This window comes from Elgaria multicarinata, chromosome 8 (genome assembly GCF_023053635.1).
Source record: "Elgaria multicarinata webbii isolate HBS135686 ecotype San Diego chromosome 8, rElgMul1.1.pri, whole genome shotgun sequence".
NCBI lineage: Eukaryota > Metazoa > Chordata > Lepidosauria > Squamata > Anguidae > Elgaria > Elgaria multicarinata.
Genome location: NC_086178.1, coordinates 29,490,022 through 29,513,062, shown reverse-complemented (window position 1 = coordinate 29,513,062; position 23,041 = coordinate 29,490,022). Strand labels below are relative to the sequence as shown.

General features: G+C 42.8%; 1 protein-coding gene across 2 annotated transcripts in view; it reads right to left on the bottom strand.

Moving 5' to 3' along the window:
- Positions 1-23,041, bottom strand: part of VEPH1 (ventricular zone expressed PH domain containing 1) — a 156,625-nt gene that overhangs the window by 14,779 nt on the left and 118,805 nt on the right. For both annotated transcript variants that reach the window (XM_063132057.1, XM_063132058.1), the window contains exon 13: positions 9,777-9,894. In XM_063132057.1, the coding sequence (XP_062988127.1) occupies positions 9,777-9,894 (118 nt within the window). The remainder of the gene's footprint in view (positions 1-9,776; positions 9,895-23,041) is intronic.

The following is a 23,041-nucleotide window of genomic DNA, read 5'->3' as shown; positions in this document are numbered from 1 at the left end:
ACTGATCTCTTCCGGCAGGCCTACCCAGTCGAATTTTAAGATGTCTGGCTGTTATTTTAATAATGTATTAGTTTTTATATGTTTTAATCAGTTCTCTGTATTTTATAATGTTTTGTATTCTGTGTTGTTCCCCGCCTCGATCCAGAGGGAGAGGCAGGTAATAAGTAAATAAATTATTATTATATTATTATTAAATGGTTAACAAAGAGGGTTTCTCTTATAACAGGGGTGGGGAAGCTGTGGCCATCAAGGAGTTGTTGGACTTCAACTCCTATCTGCCTCAGCCAGCATGGCCAATGATAAGGGATGATGAAAACTGCAATCCATCAACATCTGGAGGGTCACAAGTTCCTCACTCCAGTCTTAGACAATTGATCCTACCAAAATAGCTTTTAAATTATGAGCCACATAAAAAAATAATATTTGTAAAGCAAAGACAATAATTGAAAACAGGGGGTGCCCTTCTGAATGGAATGGAATAACCTCTCCATCCTCTCAAAAATATAATAGGCGTATGGAATTTCCAAGTTTGCCAGCTGAAATTATTGTCAAGGATACAGAATGTCCTGAAATATTTTTCAGTCAGCCCTGTAATTCCTGTCACCGTTCCCATAAAGCTTCCAACTCTGCAGTTTCATGAAACCAAATTCTTCTCCTTTGGGTGAATGCAAATTAGGATGCCATCAGCGGATTTGCTGGAAGGTGGAACTAGCATTCATGAGAACAAAGTCCGTCCTTGGCTGGCTGAACTTTAATCCCATGGTGGACATAGCTGGGGGCTCCTTTAGGAAAAGTGGAGAGCTGCAGGAAATGGCTCCATGAGTCATTTGTTGCTCAGTACACATCAAATGGAAAAACGTTGTAACACCTGCTGGCTTTATGGGTAGGACACATCGTTCCATTCTTTTGTACCTCGTGGTACCTTACTGCAGAATAAAGAATACCACAGGAAGAGACCAGATTTTGGAACTCTTAGGTTAAAAAGTATTGTTAGCTTTGTTTGTTTTTGTTTTTTGTTTAAATATCATTAAAGTAAGAAAAGCTGCTTGGAGTATAAATGCTGTTCAAGCAAAAATGACACATTGCAAAAAAACAAAACAAAACATGTTTCTGCCACCAAAAGCGGAACCCCCCTGTGTGATCTCCTCCTCCTCTTCTTTCTCCACTGAAATATGTAGTAAAACATGATTTCCGGAGACTTTAAAAGCAAGGCCGGAGCTGCAGTTTGGGAGGCACTGCTTCAGGAGGAGAGACGCTGTACCCATCAAGGGTGAGCTATCCCCCCCTCCTCCCCACCCCCTGCGCACCCACCCACCTGGAGATTTTAAAAGCAAGGAGCTGCAGTTTGGGAGGCACTGCTTCAGAAGGAGAGATGTTATTCCAACCAAGTTATTTTTCTTATGTGCTCTGTTCTGCAATATAGGGATGTAATAAAGAAATAAAGAAATCCACCCTTATATGGAATGTTTTCTTATGAATCAGGCCCAGTTTGCACTTTGCCTGGCACACAAATTCGAACAGTTACAAACCATACTGCCAGTGCTCACCCTGACCACCCTATTAAGGGTATGCGCTTGGTACACACATATCTGATATTTCCTAACTTTATGGGTAGAAGATGTAGGCACTCCAGGGAATGGTGTGTGTGGGATCAATTACCAAAGAGCAGACAACTATGCTGCAAGGTAATAAGTACAATAACTGTCCCCATCCTACCCACATCTTTTAAACTTTTAGAACCATGTATATTTTGTCTGACTCTCACATGAATGTACATCTCTCAAGAATACATGGTTTGATGTCTTCAACTTTCCATTGGAAAGTATTCAACTGATACAAGATGATAGGAACATTCCTTCCATAGAATGTGACAGTGCACTCATTGTGTGATAAATGCATGTGTGAATGCACAGTATGTGCGCCTTTATCTAATCAACAAAGAGTCTGGTTGCACCTTAAGGACTCACTAATTTATCATGGCAGAAGCACTGGACTCCTGTCCACTTCCTGAGATGCATGAAGTGCTATTCCCAATTAGAGGTATGCATACACACGGTTGTAGGGGACGGTCAGAGGGAAATGAAATGCAGAAAGATATGGACTTTTCAGTGGTGGCCCGCCAAATATGGAACAATCTCCCCGACGAGGCTTGCCTGGCACCAACATTATTATCTTTTCGGCGCCAGGTCAGGACTTTTCTCTTCTCCCAGGCATTTAACAGCATATGATGAGTTTTTAATTGACCCAGAATAGATGGATATTGTATGTAATCTGTTTTTATGCTTTTTATAGTTTTAAATTTTGTATATTTGTTTTTAATGTTCCGTGTTTTCATCTTTGTAAACTTCCCAGAGAGCTTCGGCTATGGGGTGGTATATAAATGTAAATAATAATGATGATGATGCAGCCATCTTCAGGGTTTTTTTGGGTTTTTTTTTTAAAGTACACATCTAATCCCAACTGGTAACATAAGAACAAACTTTGATTTTTTTTATCAATTACTTTCTCTCCTATGTCTCTTGTCTACATGTCTTCTTTTTCTTCTACTATCTCCTTTCCTTTCTCAATTTTTCTACTTTAACCCCTACCACCACCACCACCACCACCAGAACTGCTGCTGATGTCACTGGGTGAGACCCCCGCCTTAGGATGGATCACAACTCATAGGTCAATGGTCTAATGCAACTTTCTCCAACTTGATGTCTACAACTCCCATCATCCACAGCCACCCAATAAGTAGTCTCTCCATGTATTTTCAGGGTGAGGAAAAGAGCTGCCCATAAAATAATAAGTTCCCCATCTGGCAGAGGACAACTAAAAAAAAACACCAGTTTCACTTTTTGCTATGACAGCAGGAAATGAGCAAAGAAAATCCCCGATATAGTGAGGTTTCTAATGTCAAACATTTTGATTCAATATGTTCCACGCTAGAGTGCTTGGCCATATATATATATATATAAATCTCTCTTTGAGAAGTGGTTATTTTTAAATAATAACAAAGGGAGACAGGAACTGGCAAAACCATACATTCAAGTCTCTTAAACAGACATTTTATGCCTTTTTATCTGAACAATTTTTTCTAAGAACTGTCAAAAGCAGACACAGCATTCTATTGAGGAAATTCAAAACGTTAGGAGTCTGCTCAGATACTAAGAACCCAGACCTGAATTCTATTGATGCCAGAGCTGCCGCTTCAGATTTCTCATTGACTGAGTTGCAGTTTCATAAACAACCAATTTATTAATCAAAGCCAATTGTTACGTTCTCAGATTTAATATTAGGGCTGCCACAAATATCTTCTATTTTCAGTATTTGCTCAAAAGCAGGCACGTTCAATGCAGCAAAACAGGTTACTGAAAAAGTATGCACCAAGCTATCATTCTATTTGTTTCAATGCTGATTTTCTACACTTTTGTTCCTGTTGCTATTGCTTCTTCAATCTCATGTACCATTGTTCTTTTTCCAGATTATTTGTCTATTCTGCTGTTTAATTTAATTGTCTGTGCCAATCTATTGGATTTGATTTTCAATCCTCTGTGATGTCATCATATTGGACATAGTGTTGTGACATCACTGACATCGCTAGACCTAAGGTTTAACCTGGGATCATCCAGGGTTCGCCCCTGCCTGAGCACAGGATTCCCTGTGTGTCACCTAAATGAACAGGTTTGACCTCTGGACGATCCAGGGATAAACCTTAGGTCTAGCTATGGCCAAAATTACATCAGTTGCCACAACCAAAAGTGTAATGCGATGGCACAGAAGAAGGAAAATGGTTCTGAGATGATCAAATTAAGGGGATATGTTTGCATCAAGTCCTAAAAATAACAGAAATTGGAAGGTGGTTTTCAACATGCACAAAAATGAACACAAAACAAGATAACGTGTTTTGGCTCTGTTGTATTTTCTACATTCTCCTGATTCCCAACTTGTTGCAAAAGAAAGACTTAAAAGAGATGTGCCTTAGCACTTCAGTTTTACACATATTTAGACTGGGCCTGACGTACCCAATAAACTACATTGCACTTGGGTCTTTAAGACCAGCTAGGAAAATAAGCTGGGATCCAAACAGCTGCCTAGGCTCATTGAAAGGCCTTGCTCCAGCCTTGTGGAAGTTTTACCTTTTTTTCCCTATGAACAGCTGAGTCTCATGCCATCTCTCTCTCTCTAATAGTGAACTTAAATGGCTGAATGCCTAATAGTTCAGAAGAGCAATGGGCCACCCAGAAGAATACTCTCCAGATATACAGAAGTATATACAGTATGTATGTTTGTAAATACGTTTGTAAATACAGGACTGTCCCCTGTCAAAGAGGACACATGGCAACCCTAAAATTACCATGTGTTGTGAGCCTTAAAAAGGGGGATTGTGTTATGAGCCTTAAAAAAAACACACAACCCTCTCCCTGCACTTTACAGAGATGTTTCCGGAGGACAGTAACACATAATTTCATATATTTGGAAGTACATAAATGGAATGAACTTGTGTATACAAGGAGAAAGCCCCACGGTGGCTGCAAATCTGCGCTGCTTCAGTTATATGAACCAGCTGACAAGGACTTTGACCCTTGTCAACCGGTTCAGCACCCTTTATCAGCTTAGGCTGATATACAACCTATATCCTTATCTGGACAGAGATAGCCTAGCTACAGCTATTAGAATGTAAGCCTATGCGGCAGGGTCTTGCTATTTACTGTTTTACTCTGTACTGCACCATGTACATTGATGGTGCTATATAAATAATAATAATAATAATAATAATAATAATAATAATAATAATACAGTTATCACCATCGTCCTGGCACCTACGTTGTGCTCTTTCTGGTACCAGGTGAAGGCCTTATTTTTCCAGGCATTTTAGGGAGTAATCCTATGACCACTAGACATTGTCAAGAGGAACCAGGGGCCCTTCCACACGTCGTCCCCAGAGCGCATCTATTCGACCCCAGTGCACTCTGAGGACGATCGTGAAACTTCCCTGTAAAAGAAACGACAAAAAGATGTCCTCCGCGCTGGCACCGCTGCCGCTGCTACCCAGCTTCCTGCTTCCCGCCCGGGATGATAGCTCGGCGGAAGAAGGCAGAGGAGAGAGCGGAAGAAGCTCTCTCTCCCAACGTCTTCAAAAAAAGCTCTCCGAGCCGGCCGGGGAGCAGGAAGCTGGGAAAGACGTCCTCGGCGCTGCTGCCGCCGCCGGCACCACCCAGCTTCCTGTTCCCCGGCCGGCTCGGAGAGCTTTTTTTGAAGACATTGGGAGAGAGAGTTTCTTCCGCTCTCTCCTCCGCCTTCTTCCGCCGAGCTATCATCCCGGGCGGGAAGCAGGAAGCTGGGTAGCGGCGGCGGCGGTGCCAGCGCGGAGGACGTCTTTTCGTCGTTTCTTTTACAGGGAAGTTTCACGATCGTCCTCAGCGTGCACTGGGGTCGAATAGATGCGCTCTGGGGACGACGTGTGGAAGGGCCCCAAGGCTCCAACTTTGGGGCCCAGAAAGCACTCTCCCTGCCCACCCCCTGTAGCCAGTGCAGTCCTCTCTGCACCAGCTATGTCTCCGCACTAGGAAATGGAGTGTGGAGGTGAGGAAAAGGGGGCAGTCCCAGGGGTGGGGAAGGCAGGTGACTACAGAAGCCATGTTATGCAGCTTCCCATGAGCATCCTGGCCTCCTTCCCTCCCGCTCCCCGAAGCTGCGGCTAGTCAGGCAAAATTGCCCATCATCTAGCCAAAAATGCGGAGTGGCTGCAGCATGGAGGCAAGGTTCAGCTCCATGCTCTGCCCTCCCCCGGAATTGGATACTCAGCAGCCTCTGACTTTGAAGACCGCCAACTAGGATTGCAGCCTTAGTCTTTCAGTTTCTGTTGTTTTAAATCCTTGCATTACTACTAGGTTTTATTTATTGTTTTTATACTGTAGTTTTAAAGTTTTATATTGTATTTCATGTTATATTTTATGGTTTTAATTGTTATGAACCGCCCAGGGAGTTTCAGCTATTGGATGAATGTAATAAATAAATAAATACATTTCAACAAAACCGCCTTCCAAGTAGATGTGCTTATGATTTCAGGCATAATTAATTTTGCCTCAGCATTGTATAGATAAACTGATTAATTGAGTAATGACTCAGTCTAGATCATACCCTTGAGCAGATGTGCTGCAGAATAAAATGAATCCACTTGCCTTTGAAAAATGCCACAGAATTAATTTTGACTTATGGAAAACTGAGCTGGGTGAAATACAATGAAAAAGCACTTCACACACACATGCAAAACTCTCTGATGTTAGTGAAAATTTTAAAAAGTCTTCAACTCTGCGTAATAGCCAACAGTCAGCATTAGAAAGTTGTCCAAACTCCCTAATTGCCAGCTGTTTCCATCCTGCTGTAGGATTTCAAGGGCTTCACATCTTCAGATGGCAACTCATTTTAACTGGCATCTGTTTTTCTTCTCATATCTCCATCTGTCCAAAACAGTGAAATGTTTCCAATGCAAGCATGCTGGCCCAAGAGAATAATTGGGGCAACTCTATTTAACTGAGCCACACCCAGGAAAAAAGAAATCAGTAACAAATAAACAAGTCCATATAGGAAAAAGAACCCATCGTTTACCAATAGGCTAAAAAAAAAAAAAAGATATATCAAAACTTATTATCCCTCCTTTGCTGGGTATGATTTTATTATTTTATAAAACAAAAATCATAATGGACACACAAAATTGGGTTTGCATGTGTATCAATTAATTATGTATCAAAATTTGAAATATATCCATTTCAGCCTGATTATGCAACAGAGACTGCTTTGGTTGCCTTGGTGGACAATCTATGCCAGGAACTGGATAGGGGAAGTGTGTCCCTGTTGGTTCTGGTGGACCTCTTGGTGACTTTCAGTAACATTGACCATGGCATCCTTCTTGAGGTGTTGGTCTGAGATGGGAATAGGAGGCCCTGTTATATGGTGTCTCCAATCCTTCTTGCAAGAGAAATTTCAGAAAGTGATGCTGCGGGATTCCTGCTCGATGCTGTGGCTGTTGGCCTGTGCTGTCCCTAAGAGTTCCATCTTACCTGCCATGCTATTTGACATATACATGAAATTACTGGTTGTCCTGAGTTTAGGGGTCCAGTGTCATCACTGTGCTGAAAACACCCAATTCTATCCTTTCCATCTAAATCCAAGGAAGCTGTTCTAGAAATGTCAGTAATGGTCTAGATCTGGTCCAAAAAAACTAAGCTTAATCCGGACAAGACAGAGGTGCTCCTGGTTAGTCAAAGGGCAGATAAGGGAATGGGGACTTAACTTGTGCTGGATGGGGTAACACTTCCACTGAAGACTCAGGGTCGTAGTTTGAGTGTACTCCTGCACCTTTTTATAGAGATGACTGATCTGGCCATGGACATGCAAGCCTTAATTACATCCCATTTAGACTACTGTAATGTGCTCTATCCGGGACTGCCCTTGAAAACTGTACAGAAGCTTCAGCTGGTCCAGAATGTTGTGGCCAGATTGTGGACTGGAGCATATGACGCCCTTGCTACAAAATCTTCACAGCTACTGGTCTGTTTTGGGGCACAATTTGAAGTGCTGGTTATGACCTATAAAGCTGCTACCTGAAAGACTGCCTTCTCCTATATGAGGCTGCCCAGGTCCTAGGTTTTTCAAGAGAGGCCCTTCTTTTAGTACTGGCACTGTTAGAGGCACATTTAGCGGTGACTTGAGAGAGGGTCTTCTTGGTAGCTGCTTCCAGGCTGTGGAACTTCCTGCTCAGGGAGGCTAGGTTGGTTTCCTCTCTGATATCCTTCTGCTGGCAAGCAAAGATGTTTTTATTCACTGAGCCCTTTGGTGTATAAGTGTGTCTATTGTTGGGCTGAGTGCTGCTTTTATTCTGTTATTAATTGTGCCTTTAATGTATTGCTTTATTATTGCTTTCACCAAGTTTTTATTTATCTAGGATTGTAAGCTGCCTTGAGTGTAATTTTCCTGGCAGAGAGGTGGGGTGCAAATCAAATCAAATCAAATCAAATAAATAAATAAATACAACCCTTATTCCTGCATTGCTGGATATGATTTCATTATCTTAAGTAAAATACGTAAATAATCAACACACAATAATGAGATTTGCATGTGAATCAATTCAAGTAACTCAGGACATAGTTTGATGATACATAATGCAGCTACCTTGCTGAAGCTAAGCAGGCCTGGGTCTGTTCAGTCCCTGGATGAGAGACTGAACTTCATATATGTCATTTTGAATTCCATGATGGAAGAAAGATGGAATAGAAATGCCCTTCCTCCGTTAAGCATCCATTTTCTCCAACTGTACATAATTTTGTCAAATTATGAATTCCTGAGTGGAAATTTCCCATGGCTTCATTAATCTATTGTAGGTTTTGTTGACGCATCACAGAGCTGCATTACCCTAATTCAGTAGTAATTCCAGTGTCAGGGCCCCAGTGCTATAGCATGTCAGTTTCCCCACCATTCTCTATCTCTGTTGTTGGAGCTGGACAGATATTTGTTCATTTTCCCTTGGGGAAAAGACTACATGACTAGTTTCATTCTTGTTAGTTGTGGCCAGAATTAAAACTGCAAAGAGATGAAAAATGCTCCACATTACAGGGTTGGTTTATGAGACTTTGGCAAGTAGTCTTTGCAGAAAAATTAGCGCATCAAAGATATTCAACAACATTGGTTTCTGGAAACTTGGTTTTCATTTCTCTCTTACATTAACAAAGGGTTCTTCCAAAATTAGGCTTTTGTTATGCAGTCGCCCTGCTTCATTCACACAATTTTACAGTGACTCCTGGGGCCTATCCACACGTCGTACCGAGGCCGCTTCTAAGCGACCCCAGTGCGACCCCAAACCGATCATCTAGCTTACCTTTAGAAGAGACGAAGAAGAGGCGTTCTTGCCGCCGCCACCCACCTCCCTCCTCGCTGGCCGGCGAGGAGGGCGGTGGGTGGAGGCGGCGGCAGCGGCAAGGACGCCTCTTCTTCATCTCTTCCAAAGGTAAGCTAGACGATCGGTTTGGGGTCGCACTGGGGTCGCTTAGAAGCGGCCTCGGTACGACATGTGGAAAGGCTCCTGATGTTGTTATCTTCACTTTGGCCTTAGCTAGACCTAAGGTTTATGCCAGGATCGTCCCGGGGTCATCCCTGTTCATGTAAATGACACAGGATATCCCGGGAGCAGGCAGGGATGATCCTGGGATAAACCTTAGGTCTAGCTAAGGCCTTTGTAACCCTCTGTGCTTTTGTACTGCTTCTTCTGGTATGGGCTTTTCTACACGAGATTGTTAATCCACCTCATCTACTCTCAGTTTTGTCACAGAATTGAGATCTGAGCACTACACGAGGAGTGCTTCCTTTCCTATTTTTCTGCTAGGTGGCAGTGTGGTATAGCAAAGCAGTGCTACACCGCACAAATTGCACAAGTAGAAACTGACTTTCTTTCCATCATCAGAAATAATACCCCATTTCTCCTGCTCTAAAAAAACTTGCTGAAAGTGCTGTTTACAAAGAAAAGTGAAACTGGAGGGTCACAACATCATCTAAAGAACCCGTAAGCAACCATGAGTAGGGAATGCCAAGTGCACAACGATGCCTCATGTAGAAAAGTTCTTCATTTTTTCGTTCCAGAAAAAAAAATCAGTGGAGGAAAAGCTGGAATAGCTGCAAAATGAAAGGGGGATGATGTGATCCCCTCTCCCAGTGCAGCAACCAGTGCATTCATCTGTGTCAGATTTTGAACTGTTTATTACTTGTAAATCTCAGTAGTACAGGAAAAACTCTCTTACCTGTTGCCTTTTCAGGATTATTACACATGAAACACTGCCAAGTCCCTGCTTCCTCGCTGTAACCAAATAAATCAAAGAATCTCACTTCTTCCAGATGTATTTGTACATGGTCCAGATCCTAGGTAAGTAACAAAACAAACAGACACACATACACCAATCCATTAGGAATGGATTTCACTGATGTGCAATTTATTGCCTGCAGAATTAAAGCAATAAGGTTAGGGACTTTCTAGCGATAGGAAATGAATGTAAGAGTTTATAATTTGTGGATTCCAGCTCTCAGTCCTGTATAGTATAGCAATTATTCTGTCTGCCATCTTGCAAAAGAAAAAAGAAAAAGAAAAAAAAGCCCCAACCAATGCTAGTGAGAACCACTTACCTCTTAGAGTTATTGAGAAGATAATGTAGGGTGACCATATGGAAAGAAGGACAGGCCTCCTGTATCTTTAACAGTTGTATGGAAAGGGGAATTTCAGCTGGTGTCATTTATATACATGCAGCACCTGGTGAAATTCCCTCTTCATCACAACAGTTAAAGCTGCAGAATCCCAGCCCTCTTTTGTATCTGGTTATTTTAGTATAGCTCCTGCAGCTTTAACTGTTGTGATGAAGAGGGAATTTCACCAGGTGCTGCATGCATACAAATGACACCCGTTGAAATTCCCTTTTCAATATAACTGTTAAAGATACAGGACCCCTGTCATTTTCATATGGTCACCCTAGATAGTGACTTTTAAAAAAATATTTCTAATTGTCTGTTGATTGGCTGCTAAATTGCTATATCTGCTTTCAGTTTTGTTGCATAATTGAGATTTGAACTCTACAAGAGGAGTATTTCCTTTCTTACTTTTCTACTACATAACCTCTAGGTGGCACTGTGATATAACAGAATAGCACAAATATACAAGAGGGAATCACTCTTTCACTTTCACAATTAAATGTAGCATTTCCCCTGCTGTAAGAAAACTCGCCGAAAATGCTTGTTAGATATAGAAGAGACAGTCTAAAGAACCTGCAAACCATGAGTAGAGAATGATGAGCACAAGATAAATGCCACATGTAGAAAGGTCCAAAATGGAAGAGAAGAGAAGCGTGTATGCTGCCTTGAGCAACCTAGTGTGGGATTAAAAACAAGTAATGTAGTAATAAAATTCAAATATGAAGGTATCATATACGCCAATCAAACATAGTAAGAGTTCTGTCACATCTACTTGACAGCTTAAAACCCTGTTCTATCTAGGCTATAATCCTATGTACATGTACTTGGGAGTAAGCCCAATTGAACTCAATGGGATTTACTTCTGCGTAAACAGGTATAGGATTGTGGTGTTGGTTACATAGCATCATCATCATCATCATCATCATCATCATCATCATCATCAATAATAACAATAATAAAAACCTGTTGCTAAATTCTGGTATGTGTGTTTTTCTTCCATGTAAATTTGAAGTTTACACAATAAGCAAGTTTCTCAAAAAATAGAACATACCCCAGTGACTTCAGCTGAAAAATTTATGACTTGCATAATTGCAAGTGAATGTGGCCAAATCAGTGCATATGGGTCAAATAGTTGTGTTTTAATATCAGCTTGCAAAGAATGTTACGTTGTACTCTTCAGTATGTACATGCCACAGAAAATAGTTTTATAATGTAGTTCAAATTTGCTAGTATGTAAAATGTTTCCAGATGTATTTATTGCCTCACAGATTTCCGGTCAATTGCTTCATGGATATTTATCAAACAGTATCAGCTATGTTACATTTAAAACAAACACAGCAACCTTCTTGCAACTGATTGCAAAATCATTTATACTGTCACATGTCAGAAAAAAAGAATACTCTGTGTAATTTTAGATGTCAATAAAATCTAACTAACGATTCCCTTCTCGTTGCTAAACTGAGAGAAAACTGTGAACAGGTTTCTTGCAGGAGGTAGAACAGCCATTCCATTTTGTCATTCTGCAGTCTAACGGTTTTTCTACACAAGGCATTTCATTGTGCACCGTCATTCCCTAATCATGGTTGTTTATGGGTTCTTTAGAACAGTGGCCTTCAACTGGTGGGTCAAGACCCACAAGTGGGTCACAAGGGGCTCGTCTACACCAAGCAGGATAGTCCACTATGAAAGTGGTATGAAAGCAGTATATATAAAAGGGAGGAGCCACACTAATGCTTTATAGCGGTATTGAACTCCACTGACAACTGTTGGGAGCCCATTGACACATGCCCTATATAGCTTTCATACCACTTTCATAGTGTTATTTCCTGCTTGGTGTAGATGTGTCCTGGGCCCCAACAGTTGTCAGTGCACTTCAGTACCACTATAAAGCAGTAGTGTAGATCCTGCAGTGAACTTCAATACCACTATAAAGCAGTAGTGTGGCTCCTGCCTTTTATATACCACTTTCATAATGTAATATCCTGAAGATCAGTCTAGTTGGGTCGCAGCAAAGCTGTCGCCACCATGTTGGGCAAGGAGAAAATTGTGAACGTGGATCCCATGTTGCAGGTTAGGAGTCTGAGGTGGGTCTCAGATCTGGACCAGTTGAAGACCACTGCTTTAGATGATGTAGCCCTCCAGTTTTGCTTGTGTCTAACTAGCCTTTTCTGTGAGGGATTTTTTTTTATAACATGAAAAATGTGTCATTTACTTGAGAAAGCAAAAGAAAGTGCTGTTTCCACTTGTGTATTTGTGCTAATCTGCATAGTGCCACCTAGAGTTTATGTAGTGGAAAAGCAAGGAATGAAACACACTTCGTGTAGTGCTTGGATCTCAATTCTATGATGAAACCAAAACTAGATATAGTGGATAAACAGCCAATTAACAGCCTTGTATAGAAAAGCTTCAAAAGATCTTGCTCTAGAACAATTCCACATTTAACTCCATAATTCATCATGGTGAATTAGTTGCAGGACTTCTTAAAAGGGTACACATTTGTCACCTAGATGTCAGAGAATTCTGATAATAGGTGAAAGAATGCCCTGCAATTCACAAATAATATGATGACATCTTCATTATACCCGGAATAAACTCAGTGCTCAGAGGACTATTAAGTTCAGGCTTCTGCATTATGGCAAGAACCTTTACTTTAAAAGCAGTACTGTAGAGCAAGGGTAAGCAAACCTTCTGGGCCATGGACACATTTGGCAATTTGAGAAACTGCCTTGGTCACTACCACAAAATGGCTGCTGTGGGAGCAGTGGAAAAGTTCAAGTAGCCTGCCCGAAAGACTATGTACAAGGCAGAGGTGGGGTCTCCTTTGAAACCACTGTTTTCAGCACCAACAGTAACTTATTTCACAGCAATCCCAGTTGCCAACAAGAAAATGTAATTATTATTATTATTATTATTATTATTATTATTATTATTATTACTATTTAGGTAGGTAAGGGCACCTTGGGGCATATCTGCACCTATGAGTGTAGAGGAAGGGTGGGGGGGAAGATCTCACAATATGGTGATCCTCCCTCTCAGTCTACACGCGGTGTGTGATGTCCCGGGAGGATGGAGGAACGTCACGGCCGCCATTTTTAAAAAATATTTATAATCGAAAAGGAGTGCACGAGCTCTCGACTGCAAAAGTAAGGTTTTTTTAAAAAAACAACAACCTCGCGCTCGCCCCACCCCACCCCTGATGGGCACAGAGCTCCGTGCCCGGGTCCCTGTTGTTACTCATGGGTAGCTGGGACAATCTGGGATGGCAGGCCACATCTCCCGCGGTCTCGGGATCATCCCAAGACCACTGGAAAAATCAGGATAGAAGGGTAGGACGATATCCTCGGGAAAGAGAGGAATCATCTCTCCCTGCTTCCGGGACCCCCTGTGTGTCATGTGGACACACAGGGACGATCCTGAGGCAATCCCCGGGATATCGCCCCATCTAGCCTTGCCCTTGGATGATGCCAAGAAAGTATCCGTGGATTTATTGATACCTATGGGCACCACGTTGCCTACTCCTGCTACAGAGTTCCTTTCAGTCTATTTTGGAAAACGTCTAACGTCGAAGTTCTCATTAAAAGGAAATAACACCAACATACACACAGGTTTAACACAGCTTCATTTTGCAAACATTGAAGAAGCAGATGTGAGACCATGCAAGGAATCTCACTTGGCTACTGTGAGGGATTTCCCTGCGGTTCCCCTCTTAGCAAAGAATTTTCACAGAGGCTGAATCCTTATCTCAAGGCAACAGTTCAAGACTTCCTGTGGGCTGGAATCCGTTGAGCTGAATACCAGTTGTACCACAAGCACTCGAAAATGGGGGTGGGGTGCAGTTTTTGTGTTTCTTTGTGTGTGTTGCTTACAAGAGGAACCTAAAAAATGGGTCTAAAATCGGGGTGGGCAACATGTAGCCTCTGTTGCCAATTTTGGTGGCCCCTGCTGTGTCCCCTGTTGCTACACTCGCCGCAGCGGTGTGTGTGTGTCTCACCAATTTAGAACCGGGGGGGGGGGAGGAAAGGCGCATGGGGAGCATGCATCCCTTTTCTGAGCAGAATCACATTCCCAGAGGCCTTCTGGAAGCAGGACTGTAGTTGGAAAAAAGGCACGTGATCCCTGTATGCCTTGTTTCTTGGCTAACTTGATGTAGTTCTTGTCAATGCCATGGGCGGTGGCAAATTCAACAGCAAATTTGATGGCAGGAGTGGGGTGTGGCCCCCAGTGGGTTCCAAGGGGGCAATGTGTCCTTGTTTACCTATTGTTGTGGTGGTACATGTTGATGTGAACATCCGATTAGAAAGCAAAAAGGGGCCATTCTGCTTTGAACTTGTTTTTGCTACATTCAGGTCCCTCACAATATTCGGCATGTATATGTCACATGCACTGAATGCATTTTTAGTGTAAATGCCAAAATAAAGGGATGTGTCTAGCTAGGGTGACCATATGGACAGGGCTCCTGTATCTTTAACAGTTGTATTGGAAGGGGAATTCCAGCAGGTGTCATTTGTATATATGGGGAAGCTGGTGGAATTTCCTCTTCATCACAACAGTTAAAGGTGCAGGTGCCCTGCCCTCTTTTAAATCTGGTCACTCTACTATAGCTCCTGCCCTGCCCTCTTTTGTATCTCGTCACTCTACTAAAGCTCTGGCAGCTTTAACTGTTGTGATGAAGAGGGAATTTCACCAGTTGCAGCATGCATACAAATGACACCTGCTGAAATTCCCTTTTCTATGCAACTTTTCAAGATACAGGAGCTCTGCCCTCCTTTTTATATGGTCACCCTAGCAGATGGGAAGAAACAGTCCAATATTGAGTCAAGTATTGAGCCTGGCTGTTCAAATCCTTCCTTATGTATGTATTCACCAGATGACATCGCCTCTGCTCCTCCCACCTCTAAAGTAGCATTATTAATTACTTGTCTGAGAAAGCAGTTGTAAATCTGAGTAAGACGTTATCAGGAAAATTGCACAATGAAATTACTGTAGAAGTGGTGAATAATCATTCGTGGCCATGAATGAGATCCAGAAAACACCTCTGTGAGCTCAGATGACTGTGGGGACATAGCTTAGTGGTACGACACATGCTTTTCCTACAGAAGGCTGCCGGCTCAGTTCTGAAATCTCTAGCATGAAATTTTTATGAGTCTGCTCACAAGTAAGCCCCAATGGGACATACATTACCACAGTAAGCATGTACTGAATTGTGGTCCAAAGGGAGTAGGATTACAGATAGAGGAAAGACTTCGGCCTGAGACAGTGGCGATCCACTGCCAGCCGGACAATATTTGATGAGATGGATCTGTAGCCTGCATAAGAAAGGGATGGTTGCCCCGCAGCATCCTTGTACTGGGAATACCCATCAACTGAAGTTGCTGTTAGCCCCGTTAGGGGAGAAAACAACTTGGGACCAGGATACTTAGCAGATCACCTTCCTTTATATACACCCTGATGACATTTAAGATCTTCAGAGGAGGCCTTGCTGGTCATTCCAAAATGAATGGAAAGTCGCCATGAAAAAGCCTTCTCTGTAGTGGCACCCACTATCTGAGGAAACCTCCCTTGTGCAGTACTCCCGTAGTTTGGGGGTGCTCTTGGATCCAGAACTGTCACTTGAGGCACAGGTGAACTCAGTGGCAAAGAGCACCTTTTATCAGCTTAGGTTGATATACCAACTACGCCCTTATCTGGACAGAGATAGCCTAGCTACAGTTATCCATGCTCTGATAACCTCTCGTTTGGATTACTGCAATGTGTTATACGTGGGGCTGCCTTTGAAAACAGTCCAGAAACTTCAGCTGGTACAAAACAGGGCAACCCGTTTACTAACAGGGACTGGCCGGCAAGACCACATTACGCTAGTCCTTTTACAACTTCATTGGCTGCCAGTCCAGGTCCGGGCCCAATTCAAAGTCCTAAACGGTTTGGGGCCAGGTTATTTGCAGGAACGCTCCTCCCATATGTACATGCCTGGACCTTAAGATCATCCACAGGGGCCCTTCTCTGTGGGCCCCTGCCAAGGGAAGTGAGGCAGGTGGCTACTAGGAGGAGGGCTTTCTCCGCTGTGGCACCCTGGCTGTGGAATGAGCTCCCCAGAGAGGTCTGCCTGGCACCTACACTGTACTCCTTTCGTCGCCAGCTGAAGACCTTTTTATTCACTCAGTATTTTAACACTTAATTTTAACTTAAATTTAAATTATACTGTTTTAACTCTGTATTTTAACCTTATATCAATTTTGCTGCGTGGTTTTATCCTGGTTGTGCTTTTTATATTGTATTTTGTATTTGTGTTTTTAACTTGTTGGTTGTTTTATGATGGTTTTAATTTTTGTAAACTGCCCAGAGAACTTTTTAGGTATAAAAATGTAATAAATACATAAATAAATACAGGAGGTGGAAAATATAACATCCTTCTAAGTGCCTCCTGAAAACACAACTTTTCACGCAGGCTTTCCCTGCGCTGTAACTGCTGCTGGGTTTATTTTGTTTTTACATGGTATTTTAAAACTTTTAAAGCTTTATATTATGTGTTTGATGGTTTTAATTGTGAACTGCCCAGAGAGTTTCGGCTATAGGGCAGTATAAAAATTTAATAAATAAATAAAGATAGGTACCCAGAGAGGATGCACAGAGATCTTCCTGCATGAACAGGAGAAGGAACTGTGTATGTATGGGAAAGTTAATATGAGGACAGTGAGGAACAAAAGTAAAATGAGACAAGACTCCTTTTCTTAATGCACTGTTGGCCAGTAATTTGCCTGACAAAACTATTTTAGAATAATGAACAGCTCACATAATAAATAACTATTCTACAAATAATGAGTTATCCTGTGGGACTAACAGGGCGGTTTTACAGGAGCATATTAAATAGTAAACAAAGGATATCCCCCCTCCCACTCCTTGGATTATGAACATACATTAGCCTAATGGGCATGAGGTAGAAGACCCCATCTGCAGTGCGAAGGCAGAAACACAGCCGGTGTACATATGAATACATCAGGACAGACCCTTAAGGAGCAACCCTAGGCAAGTTTAGACAGAAAGATGTCCTACAATACTCAGCATTCCCCATTCAGACTGATAATACTTGGAATTGCATCCCCACCAGTCTTTATTTCTTTTTCTTTTCTAACAAAAACACAACGTAATAAAGCGCAAGGGTCGTTGACGTTGTTTAATCCCTTGTCAATAGCTCCATGTGTATTTTGGATGCTTCAAAAAAGATTGGCATCTATCCAAGTTGGGGGAATTATGCCAAGGAGCAGAATGACAGAATGGATAAGGTCTTCCCGACCTCCTTAGTAGTTGTGACAAACATTTAAAAACACTATTTCAATCAGCTAGGGACAAGCGAAGCCCTTGTAGAATAGTTTAAAGAAGAATCCCAGCAAAGAGTGTTTTAATCATGTTCAGGATTGGCAGGCATTCCGAATTTCCCTGGCTGATACAAAACATCTGGTTGTCTCTGATAGGATGGGCCAGTTGTAAATTAAAATAAAAACAAAAGCACCCAAATTTATTAAATCACCATTTGCAAGGGAAAATTCTTTTCCTTGCTGTTTATCGATTGCCTTTCCCATGTTCATGTTCAGTTTTTTTTTTTTAATTAACAGTGTTTCCTCAGGAAAGCCTTGCTTAAACTAGGTCTCCAGCTGCAAAGTGGAGTTCCTCTACTGAAGCCAATGGAGCGCAATTGATTTATGTCATCCAACAGTCTGGCTGGTTTGCTGCCAAAGACAGCTACACGGACTGTTAAGATGTGTCTGTACCAGCAATTGGTGTCTCCCCCATTTCTACTAGAAAGGGGAGTAGAAATGGTTCTTCTTAGAGCAAGGATGATGCAGGATTTTCATACTGGGGAATTGCATACTGAATTGGGAAATGTCATACTCCCTACAGGCATACAGGCCACATGTCACACTGCCTGCCCCAATGCCTGTGGCACATGCAGTCAGGCATTTCTATCGATACTGAGCACACCATGGCCATTCGATTCATATTGGAAGTACAGATCCAAGCTGCAGATCCAAAATGCTTGGTGCCAAGGCTGGTGTCAAGGGTAAGCATGGTAGGGCCACTGCAAAGCACCTACACCCCAGTTGAGGCCCTCTGCCACGACGCCCTTGGAGTTGCTCCTCCTCTTCACCATGGCAACCTGCTTGTTCACCTGCCTCTCGCTCTGGCCCAGAGGTGGTAAGAAGAAGGAGCACTGCCTACACGCTCACTGGCTCTCTGCCTGTCAAGCAAGCAAGTGGCAACTATGGTGAGAAAGAGGCGGAGGAGGAATCGCTGCTGGTGACAATGGCCATGAGAAGGTAGACTCATTGAGGGAGAAAGGGGCCTTGCCCTAGAAAAGCCATGGCTTGGTACAAGCCAACTTTGCTTTTAGAGGAAATGGAATTACATCTCCCCCCTCACCATACCTGAGACTCTCTGGGTCTAGTTATTACAGCGCAAAGCACAAACCGCTATAGCCAAAGTTTGGCTGTTATGCCGGCAGAATATTATTGAAATCAATTAGACTAAAGGGCTGCAACACCAGGCTTACTTACCTGAAAGTAAGACTCCAGAAACACAATAGGACACAGAGCTTTACTAGATGAGGCTTTTAACCCGCCACTTTATAGAGGCTTCTGAGTCCGGGTTCTTTATGGGATTGTTTGGATCCTTTACACATTTTTTTCAGGGGTTTTTCTTTCTCTGCCTTTTTATATGTTCCAGTACACAACCACTAAGTGACACTGTGGTAGAGAGAAATTGCAGAACTACACCAGGGTTTTATGCCACTATTTCCAGATAGTATCAGCCTTTCCTCAATTAAAAAAAGCTGCGGAAATGGCAAACAACGGAAAAGGCCCTGGAGGATGACAACAGTGTGTAAAGAACCCACAAACTACTGTGAATGAGGAATCACAAGCACACAATGAATGCCTCATGTAGAAAGGCTCCTAAAATCCAAATAATCTTGATTAGGATTGCATTCAGTGCAAGAACGCTAGTATAGTGGCTTTTACACCATGACTTTAAGGCAGGTGTAGGGAAGCTCTGGCTCACAGAGGCTTGGCCTTAAATTGTTTTATTTGTGGTTTTGCACAAATCGCAACTTGCACATATATAAAAAAGGCGGAAAGCCACAAGCATGCCAGACTCATTACACGATGACTCAGGCAAGCTTAGGAATTTGCAAGCTGGAGTCCAGGGGCCTGAGCTGGTGAAAAATTGCCGAGCTCAATCTCCCAAAAGGATTCCTCCAACATCCCTAGCTGCATGGAGGTGAAGTGGTACGGACAGGGAGGGGTTAACCACCCTCATAGTGCACTCGCTCCTCATGCTTGAAATTAGCCTCCCATTGCCTGCTTTATATATCATTGAAATTGAATCATTTTAAGAGACGGGTTAGTTGCCACCACATCTCGTTTGGCCCTTAGGATGAACATAACCTGGCCTTCCCCAACCACTTGCCCTCCAGACATGTGGGCTACAATTCTCATAAGCCCTCAGCCAGCTATGGAGAGCACCAGGTTGGAGGAGGCTGCTATACTTTAAGTGACACAGCCAGCTTCCCACTTGCTTAGCTTCCGGGACCTCCCACTACCAGGCAAATAAGAGCTTTAAAAGCTCTGTTGGCAAACAGAGGAGGTTGTGTGGTTCTTGACAGAGTTTCCAAAGTCTTGTTTTCTACAAGGGATTAGCGTGCTCCAGCGCTGTAAAAAGTGATACAGCTGTAACGGTAGGGAGCCTACACGTCTCCTTTTCTTTCCTGAAAGCGAGCAACAGAGCAGCCATACATGTGTTAAGGACCCTCGTCCAAATGGTAATATGATTATGCAACTAATACTTTTGGGGAGTAATAGCACTTGCTCTTGCTGCGCAGATGATGTATTTGGAGAATTCTATGTGACATGTTAGAAGAAGAATTCTCTCCAAGCAGGAGTTCTCTTTCTGAAGCACTTTCCTCTCCCTCGGTGGTTCCCTCAGTCAAGCATTTTCTCTCTAAGGCTCAAACTGCATGTTACACAGGGAACCACTTCCCCCCTGCCCCACCCCACCCCAGTTCTCTCTCTCTCTCTCTCTCTCTCTCTCTTTTTAAAAAATCCAAAATGGGTAGTCTGTGATTTGGGGAAGAAAGCAAAACGGTGTGCATCTGCTTAGGCCTTTCTGTCCAGTCATTTTTCAGTTTAAATCCACTCCCCCCATGCTGCATTCTTACCCAGAAAGGTGTGTGTGGGTGTGTGTGGGTGTGGGTGTGTGAGGGAGAGAGAGAGAGAGAGAGAATGGGAAAAAGAAGCTTGCCGGCAGTGGCATGATGATGTTGAGCTGAAAAACAACAGGAAAAAGGCCATTTCTGCACAACGCATTTGTCACAGAAGTTCGCAGCTCCTATATACGATGTTGTCATCCTCCAGGGCATCTCCTGCTCTTTGCAACTTTTGTCATTTTTTTTCATGCCGACGAAAGTCCATCATTTCCCCTCCTCCTGCTATGAGCCGCAGTAAATATATAGTGTACTGATGAAATGGCGCTTTATCGCAGCAATAGCAGAACACCATCTAGTGGCTTTACAGTGAAACATACAGGACTTGCCCAGAAAAAAAAAAGAGAGAGAGAGAGAGAAAATACATGGAAAAGAGCCAATCATAATCTCACAAGGAAGTCAGAAGCAGAAACTGAGGGAAGCTCAGAGGATGGCAACAAGGGAGAGGGCCTTTACGGTGGTGGCCCTCCGACTGTGCAACGATCTCCCCGATGAGGCTCGCCTGGCACCAACACTGTTATCTTTTAGGTGCCAGGTCAAGACTTTTCTCTTCTCCCAGGCATTTAACACCATTTAACAACGCTAAGTTTGTTTTTAACAGACCCCCAGAACTGTTGTTTTTAAATGGATACTGTTGTTTTTATACTGTTGTTTTTACGTTTTTAAATTTTGTATACTTTTAATGTTTACTGTTTTTAACTTTTGTAAACCACCCAGAGAGCTTCGGCTATGGGGCGGTATATAAATGTAACAAATAAATAAATAAATATAAATATATATAAACCCTGGTAAATTTGTAGGATCTTAATTTCATGTGAAGAAGTTCAAAGATCCAGAAACCTTCTCCCAATGCTCCATTCTTCTACTCAGATACACCTTTTACCAGAGTGCATATATTTGAGAGCTAGTTTGATGAAGTTATTAGCATGTTGGACTAGGAGTGGGAGAAGATCCAGATCAAATTTCTGCTCTGGTGCAAAGCTCACTGGCTGACTTTAGGCCAGTTATTATCTCTCTGCCAAACCTATTTCACAGGGCTGCATGTTGTGATGATAAAAGGAAGGTGTTTATGGGAGAAATCTGTATGCTACCCCAAGCTCCATATGAACATAGGAAGCTGCCTTCTCCTGAATCAGATCATTGGTCCATCTAGCCCAATATTGTCAACATTGACTTGCAGCAGCTCTCCAGAGTTTCAGGAAGGAGTTTTTCCAGGCCTACCTGGAGATGCTGGGAATCGAATCTGGTACTTTCTGCAGGCAAAGTAGGGCTGTGCAAACCTCGGCCTTGGATTCAGATTTTGCCATTTTATGATGGAACCGCCATTTTAAAGCACAGTCCTAGGATTCTGTAATGGAGGAACAACCTACAACTCCCAGTATGCACTGCCTGGGAGGGCTGCACTTACTGGGGCCCAGGAATGATGGGCACTCATGGTCTCACTGCTGCTGCCAGCATGATCACCTGTCCGCAGGCATGATCCAGGGTGTGTCAGTCCACAGAGGGGTTGCCGCATGTTCTGTGAGTGCCCTGCAGCTGCCTGCTTCCCCTGAGAATGTGTAGTGACCCCTTTATGGACTGGCACGTCCCGGATTGCACCGATGGGTGGGTGATCATGGCAGTGGCAGCGGCAAGGCCACGAATGCCTGCCATTCCTGGATCCCGGTAAGTGCAGGCCTCAGGCAGTGCATGCTGGAAGTTGTAGGCTGTTCTTCCATTAAGGAGTCCTAGGGCTGTGCTTTAAAATGGCCATTCCATCATCAAATGGTGTTTCTGTCATAAAATGGCCACCGAGGCCTTGGATTTCCAAATCCGAGGCTGAGACTTGCACAGCCCTAAAGCAAAGCATGTGCTCCACCACTGAGCTAAGGCCCCTGCCCTAGAATCCCTGGGCCCTCTCTCCTCTTTGAGCAAGGAGAGGATAGAAATTGAAAACAACATCAATAAGAATAGTAATAGCAAGGAAGACTCACAGAACTTGGTGTAAAGTGTAGTTTCAGATTCAGGCAAACAAAACACGAAAGCTACTAAATGATTGCCAAAGACACTCCAGTGATCCAAGAATATACAAACTGATGTAATTGGGATTCCTTAAATTGTTGTTAGTACTTTGGAATTCCTATTTGATGGAGAACAAGAAACAGCCATTTTTTAAATGATAGCCCAGCAAATCTGGCATCTGTTGTTCTATTAAAAGGTTATTCATCAGTTTAGATACTGCCAATAAATTCAAGTTTTGAAAAAAACACCAAAACAATTACCAACCCTTTAAGTGGCCTGGTGTCCCACTTTACAGAGGATAGCCCTCTGTTTCGGAGAATTGGCAGGCAAAGCTCCTCTATTTGAATGGGTGCTCTATTTGATGGGCTGTCCAGGAGGGAATCTACACTTGTCTAGATGAAACGTAACAAATTGGCAGAGATGACGTCAGCAGTCACATGATGCTGTTGTTGTTACGTTTCTTCTGACTTTTAAAACCGTTCCACTTTCCATTAAAATCGTTTTAATACTAACAATGTGCCCCAACCTTTCGTTGTTTTCAATGCCGTCTTTCAAAGTCTTTCAAGTGAGGGC